At 37.8% G+C, this 14,556-nt stretch overlaps 3 protein-coding genes across 3 annotated transcripts; 2 read left to right on the top strand and 1 right to left on the bottom strand.

Annotated features, from left to right (window-relative positions):
- Positions 1-2,834: 2,834 nt before the first annotated feature.
- Positions 2,835-3,491, top strand: LOC106337815 (glutathione S-transferase T3-like). The gene has a single exon (XM_013776929.1). The coding sequence runs from the start codon at positions 2,835-2,837 to the stop codon at positions 3,489-3,491; it is 657 nt and encodes a 218-aa protein (XP_013632383.1).
- A 3,403-nt stretch (positions 3,492-6,894) lies between these two features.
- Positions 6,895-9,425, top strand: LOC106339295 (regulatory protein NPR5). Its single transcript, XM_013778082.1, has 2 exons — positions 6,895-7,639; positions 8,237-9,425. The coding sequence occupies exons 1-2, from the start codon at positions 7,154-7,156 to the stop codon at positions 9,194-9,196; spliced, it is 1,446 nt and encodes a 481-aa protein (XP_013633536.1). The 5' UTR covers positions 6,895-7,153; the 3' UTR covers positions 9,197-9,425.
- A 3,630-nt stretch (positions 9,426-13,055) lies between these two features.
- LOC106337814 (glutathione S-transferase T3-like) lies at positions 13,056-13,940 on the bottom strand. Its single transcript, XM_013776928.1, has 2 exons — positions 13,709-13,940; positions 13,056-13,615 (listed from the first exon to the last, which is right to left on the bottom strand). Exons 1-2 carry the CDS (start codon positions 13,938-13,940, stop codon positions 13,056-13,058), a joined length of 792 nt encoding a protein of 263 aa, XP_013632382.1.
- Between the last annotated feature and the right edge of the window lie 616 nt (positions 13,941-14,556).

The following is a 14,556-nucleotide window of genomic DNA, read 5'->3' as shown; positions in this document are numbered from 1 at the left end:
ACACACTAGTGTTTACCACTCTTTTCTAAGTAGCAATCTACAAAGATTAGGAATCAAACACGCATGCATAGATCACCATCCGGCTCACCGGAGCACACTGACTTCTACAGCTGCAATCTTCACAGATCTCTTCAATGAAACCGCCATTGCTAAACTCCCCCTGAATCTAGACTTCAATCTTCCAACTCCTCGGAAGTACGTCACCAACTACGTCAGCACCTAGCGCAGTGCAGTGACACCAAAGGCTTGATCACACAATCACAAAACAGTGATCTCTCGACTTTTTCTTTTCCATAGACTACTCTCTTCATAGAGGCACGTCTTCCATGTATACATAACCAGAACTTGCTCTCCAAGTTCTTCCAAAAGCAACTTAAACAATTTTCCTTTTTCTCACAAGGAATAAATCTCTTGCCTTTTCCTCTTCAAGTAATATCCTTAACACTTAATGTAAATCTTCCAATACACATATTACTTCTTCTCCAAGCTTAACAAGCCTACAGACATCACACAACACGAACTCCAACCAAACCCATCTTCATGACACACATGTACTATCTCCTGTAGTACTTCACGAACTGATACTGAATATACATCTTCACGTATTACAACTATTTCAATCATGGTTTACCACTCTGTTGACGATAATAATTGTAAAAAAGAAGTCGGCTTTTTCCATAGAATATGGAGATTAGTCTCATTTTGGTTTGAAATTCTCTCATTATTATTGAATGCTTGGCCAGAAAAATAAAACGAATTTAAATAAGAACAGGAGAAAAGTCGAGAAGGGGGTCGGAGGATTGGTCCAACGGTCAAACAGAACCATCAAATCATATTTTACTCCGGTGAGGAAATTTATTTTACTCCTTCTGTCTTTTAACTTAAGAGCATGAATATCCCAAAATTCTTAGGAAAATTTTTTGACAAAATGTAGGCTCCACTAACACGTAGATCCTACAAAAATTTAAAAACTACTCTATAAAATTACCAAATAAGGATTGATAATTAGGAAGTTTTGGCACTGTTTGCGGATCTCACCGACACGTGGCGGCACGCGATTGGTTTTTTTTTTTTTTTTAGAAAAAAACCCCTTGCGATAATCATGGTCTAATAAGACCATCATTAACGTTGGATCGTTAGTGGGTTTTTAAAGGAAATGAGCATTTAATTAATTCAAAACAAAATAAAGAGAAGGATTACCGATCCTTAATGTTTTTGGACGTGTTTTTTAAGTAAGGTTTTACACCACGTGTCAGCGTTTGAACAAATCTAATTTTTTTTCTCTCATTTCGAATCGTTTCTCTCGTAATCTCCTCACAGCGTTTCCTCCGGCGTCTGTCGTGTTCTCCGTCAGAACACCGATCGAAACCACCACGGACGACGACTGTCTCGCGCCACATCGCCTTCTCCGTCAGAAACCGATCGAAACCCACCACCGACGACGACTCTCTCGGGCCGCATCGTCTTCTCCGTCAGAAACCGATCGAAACCCACCACCGACGAAGACTCTCTCGGGCCTCGCTTCGTCTCCTCCGGATTGTAGATTCTCTCAGGGGTGTGGTGAACGCAGCAGTGGTGAAGACCCGTATCATTAAGGTAAGCCCCTTCCATCGTCGATTCAATATTCAAAACGTCTCTGCTTCTGATTGATTAAGCTCCACTGGATATTATCTGTATGATTTGAGAGGGTAGATCTATTAAGGTTTTTAGTTTTGTGGGTCATTGTAAAGCTTTGGTCTTTGATCGAAATTGGTAGGATTTGTACATGTTTAGTGTGTTTTGTCTGATTGTGTAGTTAAAAATTCATGAGGATACACTGCCAACGTTAGTTAATCTTCACACTAGTGTTCTGTTATGATCTATGAAGGCGTATTTAGGTTTTACTAGGATGTTGTTGAAAGATTCATTGCGGTTTATGTTGATTGCTTAAGAGCATTCGTTGTAACATCACTTGTCGAATTGCAGTTTGTGTTGTAACATAAATGTGATGTTCAGATTTCAATTAACTCTGTATTTTAGCTTTTCTCTTGTCATTGGTGAAGGTATAGAAGTTGACTGTGTTGTAAATTATGACAGAGACTTTTGTCTTTCTATGGAGTGGCTTTGGCTCACACCGTTTCAGCTCTCGACTGAAGCTCCTCCTCCTTTATCATCGTCAAACAACCACTACTTGAGACTCTAAGTGAGGCATGTCTACATTTTCATATCATTTTCTTGTAAGTTCTGAAATGCTTTTGTCTCGACTGAAGCTCCTCCTCCTTAATAAATGCTAGATTAAGTTAGGTTATGGTTAGTGAGTATGCGTGTGATCAATGCTTGTGATGACTGTTTCGGATGAATGGTTGTTTTGGTGTTAAATTAAGACTGTAAGGTAGTAATAGATATGTTTAGATGCATGTCAACTCAAAGAGTAAAGACAATTAAAAGACACAAATATGCTTCTTCTATTTTCATCTATTAAAGCCAGTTCCTTCACTCTTTCTTTTTATCTTAACAAGATCTTCTTTACTCTTTCTTTTCATCTTAACAAGATCTTCTTCTCTCTTTCGTTTCATCTTAAACAAGATCTTTTTCTTCTCTCTTTCAAATCTGAAATTTTATGATATGGATTCTACGAATCCATATAGTCTCTCCTACAATTTTGTTGACCTGTTGAAAATAGTCAATAAGATAGTTTCCTTCGTGAACCCTGTCCTTATGCGAGTACTCAATGCACTGAAACTTCAAATTTCTGTGAAGACTCACTTAGAGAGCGCAAAGAAAGAAAGAAATGGACAATCAGAGATGATCTTGTCCTCATAAGCGCATGGTTAAACACAAGTAAGGACCCTGTCATGGGCAATGAGCAGAAAGCAAGTGCTTTCGGGTCACGCATTGCGGCTTACTTTGCAGCCAGTCCGAAGGTGGAAAGATGTGGAGCACGAGAGGCTATTCAGTGTAAGCAAAGGTGGCAGAAGATGAATGACCTCGTTTGCAAGTTCTGCGGAGCCTATGCCGCTGCAACAAGACAGAAAACTAGTGGTCAGAGTGAGAGTGATGTTGTAAAAATGGCACACAAAATCTTCTACAATGATCATAAGATTAAATTTAATCTTCACCATGCTTGGGAGGAGCTGAAAAATGACCAGAAATGGTGTGCCCTTGCGAGTAGTAAGATTGATGGACCACAATCATCAAGCGCTAAGAAGAGAAAGTGTGAGGATGGAGGGGAAGAGGCAAGCTCTCAAGCAACTATGACTGGTGATCACCCAACCAAACGGCCTCCTGGTGTTAAGGCTGCGAAAGGAGTCGGTGATAAGAGAACTATAGTTGATCAACTGGGTGTGTCGGAGTTTGAGGGCATGTGGTCTATCAAAGAGAAAGACTTGGCTGCTAAAGAAAGACTAAAAAAGATGGATCTGCTCGAGAGTCTCATTTCAAAAAAAGAGCCCCTATCTCAGTTTGAAGAAGCTCTAAAGGAGAAACTAATTACTAAGATGTTGGGTAATTAATGTGAACTTGTGTCATGTTAAAAAAGGAGTATCTTTGGTCTATGTGTTTTATGTTCTGTAATGTTTCACGGGTTGTATGTTTCAGACTTTAGTGTGAATTTGTCACGGGTTGTATGTTTCTTGTTTCGGGTTGTATGTTTCTTGTTTCGGGTTGTATGTTTCTGTTTCATGTTAGATGTTTCTGTATCTGTTTCTTGTTGTTGTATGTTCTATGGGTCAAGAATTTATTACATGTTCTGTTATATTTGCGTTACAAATGGGTCAAGAAGCTTGATATTACATGTTCTGTTTCAACCATCTGATTGTTTCTCTTTCCTTATGCAGAGAGAGCTTCATCTCCACCACAATGGCGTTGTCCTTATGTGTGCAAGAGAAGTTACGGGATGGTTATTCAACTTGCAAGTCACAATGGCGTTGTCCTTATGTCAAGTCATGAGTCTGTATATGTCACGAGTTTTATGTTTGTGTATGTCACGAGTTGTATGGTTGTCTATGTCACGAGTCTGTTTGTATGTTTCTTGATTCATGTTCTCTCCTTTTCTATATAAGTCTATACGAAAGTCACAAGTTTACTTCTCTCCTTTTCTATATACATCAGACTCTCCTTCTCTCTTTTTGCTATTCTCTCTTTCCATTCTTTAAAAACACTTTCTTTGATCACAAATATTATTCCTTTTTTTTTTTGGATTATTCCTTTAAAAAATCAAAAACAATTTCTTTCATCACAAATATTATTCTGAAAAAAATCAAAAACACTTTCTTTGATCACAAATATGGCATCTTCTTCTCATAACAATTTGAGGGAGTAGATGATGAAAGTTTTTATCAATATTTTGATCAATATTTTGATCAACATTTTGATCAAACATTCGAGAATTTAGCCATTAATTATGGTGATCAAGAAGAAGGAAGTAAAAGAAAGAAAAAACATGTTCATATCGAAAGAAATCGCGAAGAATGCGATGTACGTTTATAGAATGATTATTTCAGTGATACTCCAACATATCCGGAAAATCTATTCCGATGACGATTTAGAATGAACAAGCCATTGTTCATGCATATCGTTGACCGACTCTCCAATGAAGTTGAATTCTTTCGACAAAAGAAAGATGCTCTCGGAGGACTTAGACTCTCCAATCGTCATCTATTCCGATGACGATTTAGAATGAACAAGCCATTGTTCATGCATATCGTTGACCGACTCTCCAATGAAGTTGAATTCTTTCGACAAAAGAAAGATGCTCTCGGAAGACTTAGACTCTCCAATCGTCATCTATTCCGATGACGATTTAGAATGAACAAGCCATTGTTCATGCATATCGTTGACCGACTCTCCAATGAAGTTGAATTCTTTCGACAAAAGAAAGATGCTCTCGGAAGACTTAGTCTCTCTTCACTTCAGAAGTGTACGACAGCCATTCGTGTCTTGGCATATGGTACTGCGGCTGATGCTGTTGACGAATACCTCCGACTCGGTGAAACTACAACTCGGTCATGTGTGCAACATTTTGTGGAAGGAATAATAAATGTATTGGGCGATGAGTACCTAAGGAGACCAACACCGGCTGATCTACAACGTCTACTTGATATTGGTGAACATCGTGGATTTCCCGGGATGATAGGAAGCATCGATTGTATGCATTGGGAGTGGAAGAATTATCCCACCGCTTGGAAAGGACAATATTCACGTGGTTCGAGAAAACCCACAATCGTTTTAGAGGCGGTCGCTTCGTATGATCTTTGGATATGGCATGCGTTTTTTGGACCTCCAGGTACCTTAAATGATATCAATGTTCTTGATCGCTCACCTGTTTTTGATGATATAATAAAAGATCTTGTTCCGCAAGTCACTTTCTCTGTCAATGGAAGAAAATATCATTTGGCTTACTATCTAACCGACGGTATTTATCCGAAATTGGCAACTTTTATCCAATCTATTCCAATACCACAAGGGCCGAAAGCGAGATTATTTGCTCAACATCAAGAAGCTGTCCGAAAAGATGTCGAGTGTGCTTTTGGAGTCTTGCAAGTTCGCTTTGCCATTGTTAAAAACCCTACACTTTTTTGGGATAAAGCCAAAATTGGAAAGATTATGAGAGCATGTATCATACTCCATAATATGATAGTAGAAGACGAACAAGATGAATACACTCATTTTGATGTTTCAGAGTTGCAACAAGGAGAAGACACCAGAACTTCACATGTCGATCTCACGTTTTCTACAGATATCCCTTCAAATATCGCCAATATGATGGGTGTTCGAACTAGAATTCGTGATAGACAAATGCATCAACAACTGAAAGATGATTTGGTTGAACATATATGACGTAAATTTGAACGTGATGAAGATAACAACTGAGCTCAGATGTTTTTTTGAATTATTCTCGATTATTGTACTAATCTTTTTTTTTTTTTAAATCTATGTTCTAAATGTTATCTTTTAATATGTTTTATTTAATAAATAAATTTTACCTTTAATTTTTTTTTTTTAAAAACTCGTAATTAAGAAACTCCTATTGGACCAATCAAAATGAGAGTTTCTTAACTAGAGTTCTTAAGTCCACTTAAGTTATTTTATATAATTAAATAATTATTAAAAAATCCACTTGGGTTTCATGCGATAATGATGGTCTAAGAGCATGAAACATCCCAAGGTTCGTATGGAGGTTTTTTGATAAAATGTGGATCTCACTGACGCGTGGATCCCACAAAAATTTAAAAACCACTCCCCAAAATCACCAAATAAGGATCAGTAATTGGGAGGTTTTGACACTGTTTGCGGACTCCACCGACACGTGACGACCGCGATTGGTTTATTTTTTTATTTTTCTTTTAGAAAAAAAAAATTAAGGAACCCTTGCGATAATCATGGTCTAAGGTCTATGTTCTTATCCTCCCAGTTTTACCAATTTATCCCATCTCCATGCACACATCCTTACACTTGCATTACATATTACACCCGTGTTGTTGTTCAGGCTTTCACATGTTCTGTATCAAGCCAAAAAGACAATTGCCGAGGGTTTTGGTTTTATTATATTATCCTACTCAATAATACGTCTTGTTTTGGAAATTTAATGTTTGATAAAGGTTAGTAGGATTTTGATTAGTGAGATGCTAATGATGTTCATTATATATATTTATTTCTATTAGTAGAATTGGCCACCCTTTCTTCTTTACTTCTTAATAATTATTTTTCCTCTTTTGGTAACCAAATCACCAAATCTCTCCATTGACTAATGCTTTAACCCTCTTTTTAGTGGCTATCAAGACAAAACAGTTAACACTTAACACTTTTTAACCATCTTAGTTTAAATATGTAAGCCGCCCGGTTCATCCATTCAAAATCTCTCTCTCTCTCTCTCTCTCTCTCTCTCTCTCTCTCTCTCATCTCGACCAAAAATATCTAAGACCACCAAGCATAAGAATCCTTCTTTCTCTCCCTCATAGAAAAGCAAGAAACTTCAAAAGTTCATAAAAGCTTTTATCCCTGGTAATTTTTTTTTCTCCTTTTTCAAATACAAAAGATAAGCCATATCTTCCTCCTCTCACCAACCAACAAAATCAATCAAAGCAGGCAACTATTTTTTTTGGTTTTTATTTTTTGCCAAAGACTTCTTGCCAAACCCTAACTTTTTTTCTAAAGAAACTTAAAGAATCAAGAAATGAGCAGCCTCGAGGAATCCCTAAGATCTCTGTCCTTGGATTACCTAAACCTACTTATCAACGGTCAAGCTTTCTCCGACGTAACCTTCAGCGTTGAAGGTCGTCTAGTCCACGCTCACCGTTGCATCCTCGCCGCTCGTAGTCTTTTCTTCCGAAAATTCTTCTGTGGGACCGACTCACCACAACCCGGCGCAGGCATAGATCCGACCCGACACGGATCAGTACCCGTGAGCCCAACAAGAGGCTCCCAGGCCCCAGCTGGAGTCATACCAGTGAACTCAGTTGGGTACGAGGTGTTTCTCTTGCTGCTTCAGTTTCTTTATAGCGGACAAGTCTCGATCGTGCCGCAGAAACACGAACCGAGACCTAACTGTCGAGAGAGAGGATGTTGGCACACTCACTGCCCAGCCGCCGTCGATCTTGCTCTTGATACTCTCGCCGCCTCTCGTTACTTTGGCGTCGAGCAGCTTGCATTGCTCACTCAGGTTTCTCTCTCTCTCTCTCTCTCTCTCTCTCTTTCTCTTCACTCATCATGCACATCCTAAGGCAAGAATATATTTGTTGTTGTTCTACTCCTTTTAGTTTTTTTTTCATGAGTTTGGCTTAAATTTGTTTTAATTTCAAAATCCTTTTTGATTATATATATGTATATGTATCCATATATGTTATAATCTTTGTTGTCGTCTTCATTTCATGTATAAATGAGGTTTTTTCAAAGAAACCATCTTCCTAACTTTTCCAAAATTATAAAACATTGGTTTTAGTTGCACGGATGCGCATATAATTTTCCCAAAAGGAGAAACTTTGAAGAGCTATATTATTTAGTTGGATCTATTCACTTTTGTAGTCTCAATTTCTTATACAAACTCATTGTTCCCTCAACTTTCCTCATTTGTGTGTTTTGATTATAATCCATGCATACATAACGAATGAAACCTACTCCACCATCAAAGCATCCATCTGAGATAACAAGAAAATTAAAAAAGAAACATAACCTAAAAAGGAAATTATACCCACTTGCTGAAAATATGTAGGTTCTTTGTATTTAACATTAACAAATAAACTATTTGTATTATTGGCAGAAACAACTAGTAAGCATGGTGGAGAAAGCCTCAATAGAAGATGTGATGAAAGTTTTGATAGCATCAAGGAAGCAAGACATGCATCAGTTGTGGACCACTTGCTCTCACTTAGTAGCAAAATCAGGTCTCCCTCCGGAGATTCTTGCCAAACATCTCACCATAGATGTTGTTGCCAAGATTGAAGAGATTCGTCTCAAATCTTCAATTGCTAGACGTTCTCTAATGCCACATCACCACCACCATGATCTCACCGTCGCTCAAGACCTCGAAGATCAAAAGATTAGGAGGATGAGACGAGCTTTGGATTCATCAGATGTTGAGCTAGTGAAGCTAATGGTTATGGGAGAAGGACTCAATCTTGACGAGTCCTTAGCACTGCACTATGCTGTTGAAAGCTGTAGTAGAGAAGTAGTGAAGGCTTTGCTTGAACTCGGTGCAGCCGATGTGAATTACCCGGCAGGTCCCGCGGGGAAAACACCGTTGCACATCGCTGCTGAAATGGTCTCTCCGGACATGGTGGCTGTTCTGTTAGACCACCATGCTGATCCAAATGTAAGGACGGTCGGTGGAATCACTCCTCTTGATATCCTTAGGACGTTAACTTCGGATTTCTTGTTCAAGGGGGCAGTACCTGGTTTGACTCACATTGAACCTAACAAGCTTAGGCTTTGCCTTGAGCTTGTTCAATCCGCTGCAATGGTGATATCACGAGAAGAAGGAAACAATAGCAACAATAATGATCACAACAATGCGATTTACCCTCAGATGAACGATGAGCGCAATAGTGGAAGTAGTGGAGGAAGTAATAACAATTTGGATTCAAGATTTGTGTATCTCAATCTTGGAGCGGGTCAGATTGGTCCTGGTAGGGACCATGGAGACGACCATAACAGTCAGAGGGAAGGTATGAGTCGGCATCATCATGACCCATCTACTATGTATCATCAGCATCACTTCTAGTTCTCTTTTAGTCTCTATCTCGACCATTAAAACTCAAAAGTATATTTATTAATTTAGTTCTTATATTTTCTATATATACTTTTGTATATGGAAATTGAGGACATACGAAGAAGAGTAGCATGAAGGAATTTGAGTTCATGCATTATATAATTAAAAGACTTAGGTTTATTTAATCTAGTTCTCTAGAGTTGTATTGATTAGTCATTTGATTAATTTTGTCATCAGTTAATTCCTTATCTTTGTACCCTAGTCTCTTGCTATTTACAAGTCTTTTTGTGTACCAATTAAGAAATTTTATTGGAGACACTTCAAATTTATTTAACAATTAACATAGTTAATAGTACCAAAGATGTTCAGTCTGGTTAAAAAAATTGTCAGAAAGGTATCGCGACAATAATTTCACATTATTTTGTTCTATCCTTGATTCGAGAACTGTCTTTTAATTGAAGTTTTTGTATGTATTTGCATCAGCAATGTCTTATCGAGTATAACCATATTATATATACACAACACAAATATATCATTCTTTTTTTTTTCATCCATTTGAGAAGTTCAGATAGTTTCTATATATATGTTGTGTGGCTGTTATCCATCGACGTATGGAATTCGCAAATTCCACATGGACTATTATCGCTTGATATCATCACTTATTTATTATTTCGGACGTGTTGTTCATAACACAAACAATTAAAATCATGTGAATTGATGGGGAGACTTAGGGCAACATTATTGGTTCTACTTAATTTTGTCCTTAGAATAAAGTAGTATTATTTTTTAGTTAGGGACAAATGCATAAAGACTTTTTTAATTTTTGTTGATTATTGGTAGGACAAAAAAAGTCCTTAGCATATTTTATAATATTTTTTTTAATGTGCGAGAAGTTTAACATTAATTGAAAGCAAAATATAATTAGAAAAAAAAAAAAAATTTAAATGGAAACAAACATTTTATTAAATTCATAAAAACTTATAAATTACATGTTATCTGTAAGATGTCCAAATTTAGTCCATATATTTTCAATCAAATCATTTTTTAAATTACGATGGGCTTGTCTATTGCGAACGTTTGTTCGACGATCCATTGTATTACCGAGTGGCGAAGGCATATTGACGGAAAATCTTTCCTCTTCACTTTCTTCAAATCCAGGAACCACATATTGTGTCCTTTCTGCCCGTTCATCCTCGACAATCATATTATGGAGGATGATACATGCTCTCATAATATTTCATATTTTGTGTTTATCCCATAAATTAGGTGGATTTCTGACGACTGCTTCTGACGACGACAAATATAACTTGCAGAACTCCAAAGGCACGTTCAACATCTTTCCGTACAGATTCTTGCTTCTTAGCAAATAATGAATGTTTCTCAGTTTGTGGTAGACGGATAGATTGAATAAAAGTCGTCCAGTCAGGATAAATCCCATCAGTGAGATAATAGGCCAAATGGTATGGATGACCATTAACATAGAAGTTGACATGTGGTGCTATTCCGTTAATAACGTCATCAAAAACAGGTGATCAATCAAGAATATTAAGATCGTTCATAGTACCTGGTGCTCCAAAAAACGCGTGCCATATCCAGAGGTCGTAATCAGCAACCGCCTCCAGCACAATTGTTGGTTTTCCGGTTCCTTGTGAATACATTTCTTTCCAAGCGGCAGGGCAATTCTTCCACTCCCAATGCATACAGTCGATGCTTCCAACCATTCCTGGAAATCCACGTTGTTCCCCAATATATAGTAGTCTTTGCAGATCCTCCGGAGTAGGACATCTAAGGTATTCATCACCAAACAAGTGGATGATTGCGTTGGTAAAATGGTGCAAACATTTTCTAGCTGTGGTTTCACCTAGTCGGACATATTCGTCAACGGTATCAGCCCCACCACCATACGCCAACTGACGAATTGCTGCGGTACATTTTTGGAGCGCGGTTAGGCTAGACCGACCGGTTGCATCTTGTGAAGGTTTAAAATAATCCACTTCTTGCTCGAGACGATGCACAATACGCAAGAACAATGTCTTGTTCATTCGAAACCGTCTCCGAAAAATATTGTGCGGGAATGTTGGAGTCTCGCTAAAATAATCATTCCAAAGCTGGTCCTGGCCTTCTTCCCACTTTCTCTCAATAAAGATACGTGTTTTTCGCTCTCTCGGTTTGGGAATAATATCTGGGATTTCTAAGAAATCTTCAAAAATATTTTCAAATGGATCATCATCATCGTCATTTTGGTTATAATGATAATGTGAAGAAGAAGCCATTTTGAATGAAAAAGAAGACAATGTTTTTAATATAAGAAGGAAGCAGAGGAGTTGTAATTTTGTTTTTAATATAAGAAGGAAGTAGAGGAGTTAAAATTTTTTCGACCCTGATATCCGTCACATTTATAGGTTCATGAAGTTACAATCTTGTGATTGTCCATTATTTGTCTTGTGAACGTTTCACTTACTTTTTAGGTACACAACATGTTTGCCTCATGACATTTTCAACAACTTTATAGGTTCACTTCTTCTGAATTTTAAACGTGCATATTGTTTCAATGCCATAAACTATTAGGAGTCATTACAAAGAAGTCATTACAAAAAAAGTTCATTACAATGAAGTTTTACTTAGGAGTTTCCATAACCATAACATCACAAACCCGAAGTCATTACAAAGAAGTTCCCATAACCATAACACATTAGACAAATACGATGATGAGACCTATGAAAATAAAGACCATAACAATAACCGCAACTAAGTAATCTAAGCTACACTTTGATTTATTCTTGGCCAACTCACACACCATGTTCTCTAATCTAACGAGCTTCTGCTCAGTAGCCTGGTCATTGAAGAATGTCATAGAATCTACCTTCTCGGCTAACTGAAGTGTGTGTCTATCTCTAGCTCGCATCTCCTCCATTACAACCTCGTCCCACCATTTCCACACATGACACTCTCCATCGTTTGCATTTCTACATGTGTAGTATCTGCGACCTGGTTCGATGCTAGACCTAGCTATCTTCGGTTCACTCCCACAATAGCATATCTGTGGAAATCCGAATTCAACCTCCGGCTGCGGAGGGTACACAAACGCATGGGCTTGGTCTTGCTGAATGAGAGCTTCCTGTTGGTGAATGAGAGCTTCATGTAACTGAGCTTGGTTTTGCTGAATGAGAGATTCAACTTCATTGTACTCACTATCCATCTCTGCCCCACCAAACGTCTCATCCTGTGAAGGTTGTGAATAGCTGTAATCAAGACCCATTTGTAATCCGAGAACTACAAAAAATTACAAGATAAAAGTTAGAGGTTTGCAAGTAAACATAATAGATTAATTGATAAAGGTTTGCAAGTACATACGAGCAAGTAAACATCATACAAGCAAGTAAAGAACAAGTTTGCAAGTAAACATAATAGATTAATTGATAAAGGTTTGCAAGTACATACGAGCAAGTAAACATCATACAAGCAAGTAAAGAACAAGTTTGCAAGTAAACATAATAGATTAATTGATAAAGGTTTGCAAGTACATACGAGCAAGTAAACATCATACAAGCAAGTAAAGAACAAGTTTGCAAGTAAACATAATAGATTAATTGATAAAGGTTTGCAAGTACATACGAGCAAGTAAACATCATACAAGCAAGTAAAGAACAAGTTTGCAAGTAAACATAATAGATTAATTGATAAAGGTTTGCAAGTACATACGAGCAAGTAAACATCATACAAGCAAGTAAAGAACAAGTTTGCAAGTAAACATAATAGATTAATTGATAAAGGTTTCAGTACAAAGCAACCGGGAGGGCTAAAGCTTTAAAAACATAAACATACAAACCAAACTGACAGAAAACACACAAAGGTTGTAGGAGATATTTCTCTAAATATATTTGGCGAGGAGCTTGTTTTTGGCTGCTTCTTCAGCCTCAGTGAGTGGTTCGGTTTTTGCTAGGAGAGTGTCTAAGATGGCTAGCTTCTGGAGTTTTTCTTTCCTATCCAAATCCACCTTCCTCAGTTCAAGTACCGTCATATAGTAATCAACAGACTTCCCATTTGCATTACGTTTAGCTTTTGCAGCCTTTACACCTTCAGGGCGTATCTCTTCTTCACCAACACTTGTGGTTGAAGTTTGGGAATCTGATTCAACGGTTTTCCTCTTATTAGAACTTTCAGAAGCTTTAGTGCTGTTGAGGTTGAGCCATTTCTGCTCATACCTCAACACACACCACGCATGCTCCAGTGTGAATTTGGACCCCTGGTCCGCGAAGAATATTTCATGGGCCACCTTTAGTACATCGTTCTCATGCTGACCACTAGATATCTGTCTCTCTGCAGCCGCATATGCATCACAAAACTTGGAAGTGTCATTGCTGATTTTGTGCCACCTCTGCTTGTAGTGGACATGCTCGCTACTTTCAACACTATCTCCACCAGAAAGAGCTGCGAAGAAATAATCTCCAACTCATTTCCAGAAAGTGCCTGATTTTTGGTTATTCCCTACAATAGCGTCCGTAGAGGTATTTAGCCAGGCACTGATCAGCATCTCGTCTTCGGCTGGGGTCCATTTGTGTCTCCTCCCACGCTCTACGGGTGGATGTGCGGGTGGAGTTGGAGCCTCACCCTGTTGAGAACTGAATTGGGGGATCTGTGAAGATCCAGAAGGAAAACTCTCATAAGGAGAGTTTCTATCATTAACACTTTCGTGTTGACTGTAAAGAAGGCCCGTATAACCAACAGACTGGCTATACGGATTCCTTGGATCCATAGAATAAAGAAGATAGCAGTGAAAAGAGAATAGAAAAAGGAATGTGAGAGAGTTATACAAGAGAAAAGAGAAAGAAGATGAAGGAGATTAAATCGATATTGTGAAAGGAGGGTTAAATAGTTGAAAATGGTAATTAAAACTACCATAATGACCTAACTACAAAAGTACATCTCAGTAACTTCACATTACACAACCATAATTACCTAAGTACAAGTGCATTAACTACCAAACAAACTAGCCTTGCAAACAAAATACACGCTTTGGTCACAATCAAAACAAACTACACGCTTTGGTCACAATCAAAACGGACTCGAAACTAGACGTTTTAACTGTCATACAAGCTACTTTTCATTCGAGATTGTGAACTACCTAACAAACTAGTTCATTAACTACCATAATGACCTAACTACAAAAGTTCATCTTATTACACAACCATAATTATCTAAGTACAAGTGCATTAACTACCTAACAAACTAGCCTTCCAACAAACTACACTCTTTGGTGACAATCAAAACAGACTCCACATAGAAAGAAAACGCTTTGGTCGCAAACAAAACATAGAAAGAAAACGCTTTGGTCGCAAACAAAACATAGAAAAAAACGCAAACATGTAAAC

Source organism: Brassica oleracea, chromosome C4, assembly GCF_000695525.1.
Source record: "Brassica oleracea var. oleracea cultivar TO1000 chromosome C4, BOL, whole genome shotgun sequence".
NCBI classification, from domain to species: domain Eukaryota; kingdom Viridiplantae; phylum Streptophyta; class Magnoliopsida; order Brassicales; family Brassicaceae; genus Brassica; species Brassica oleracea.
The sequence above is the reverse complement of the archived record's forward strand: the minus strand, read 5'-3'. Positions and strand labels throughout refer to the sequence as shown.

Bases quoted from the DNA above. Each gene is read 5' to 3' on its own strand.
- LOC106337815 (XM_013776929.1), top strand. From the start codon at position 2,835: ATGGGCAATGAGCAGAAAGCAAGTGCTTTCGGGTCACGCATTGCGGCT.
- LOC106339295 (XM_013778082.1), top strand. From the start codon at position 7,154: ATGAGCAGCCTCGAGGAATCCCTAAGATCTCTGTCCTTGGATTACCTA. The intron at 7,640-8,236 runs GTTTCTCTCTCT...TATTATTGGCAG, and splicing joins AGCTTGCATTGCTCACTCAG to AAACAACTAGTAAGCATGGT.
- LOC106337814 (XM_013776928.1), bottom strand. From the start codon at position 13,940: ATGGATCCAAGGAATCCGTATAGCCAGTCTGTTGGTTATACGGGCCTT. The intron at 13,616-13,708 runs GTGCCTGGCTAA...ATTTCTTCGCAG, and splicing joins CGAAGACGAGATGCTGATCA to CTCTTTCTGGTGGAGATAGT.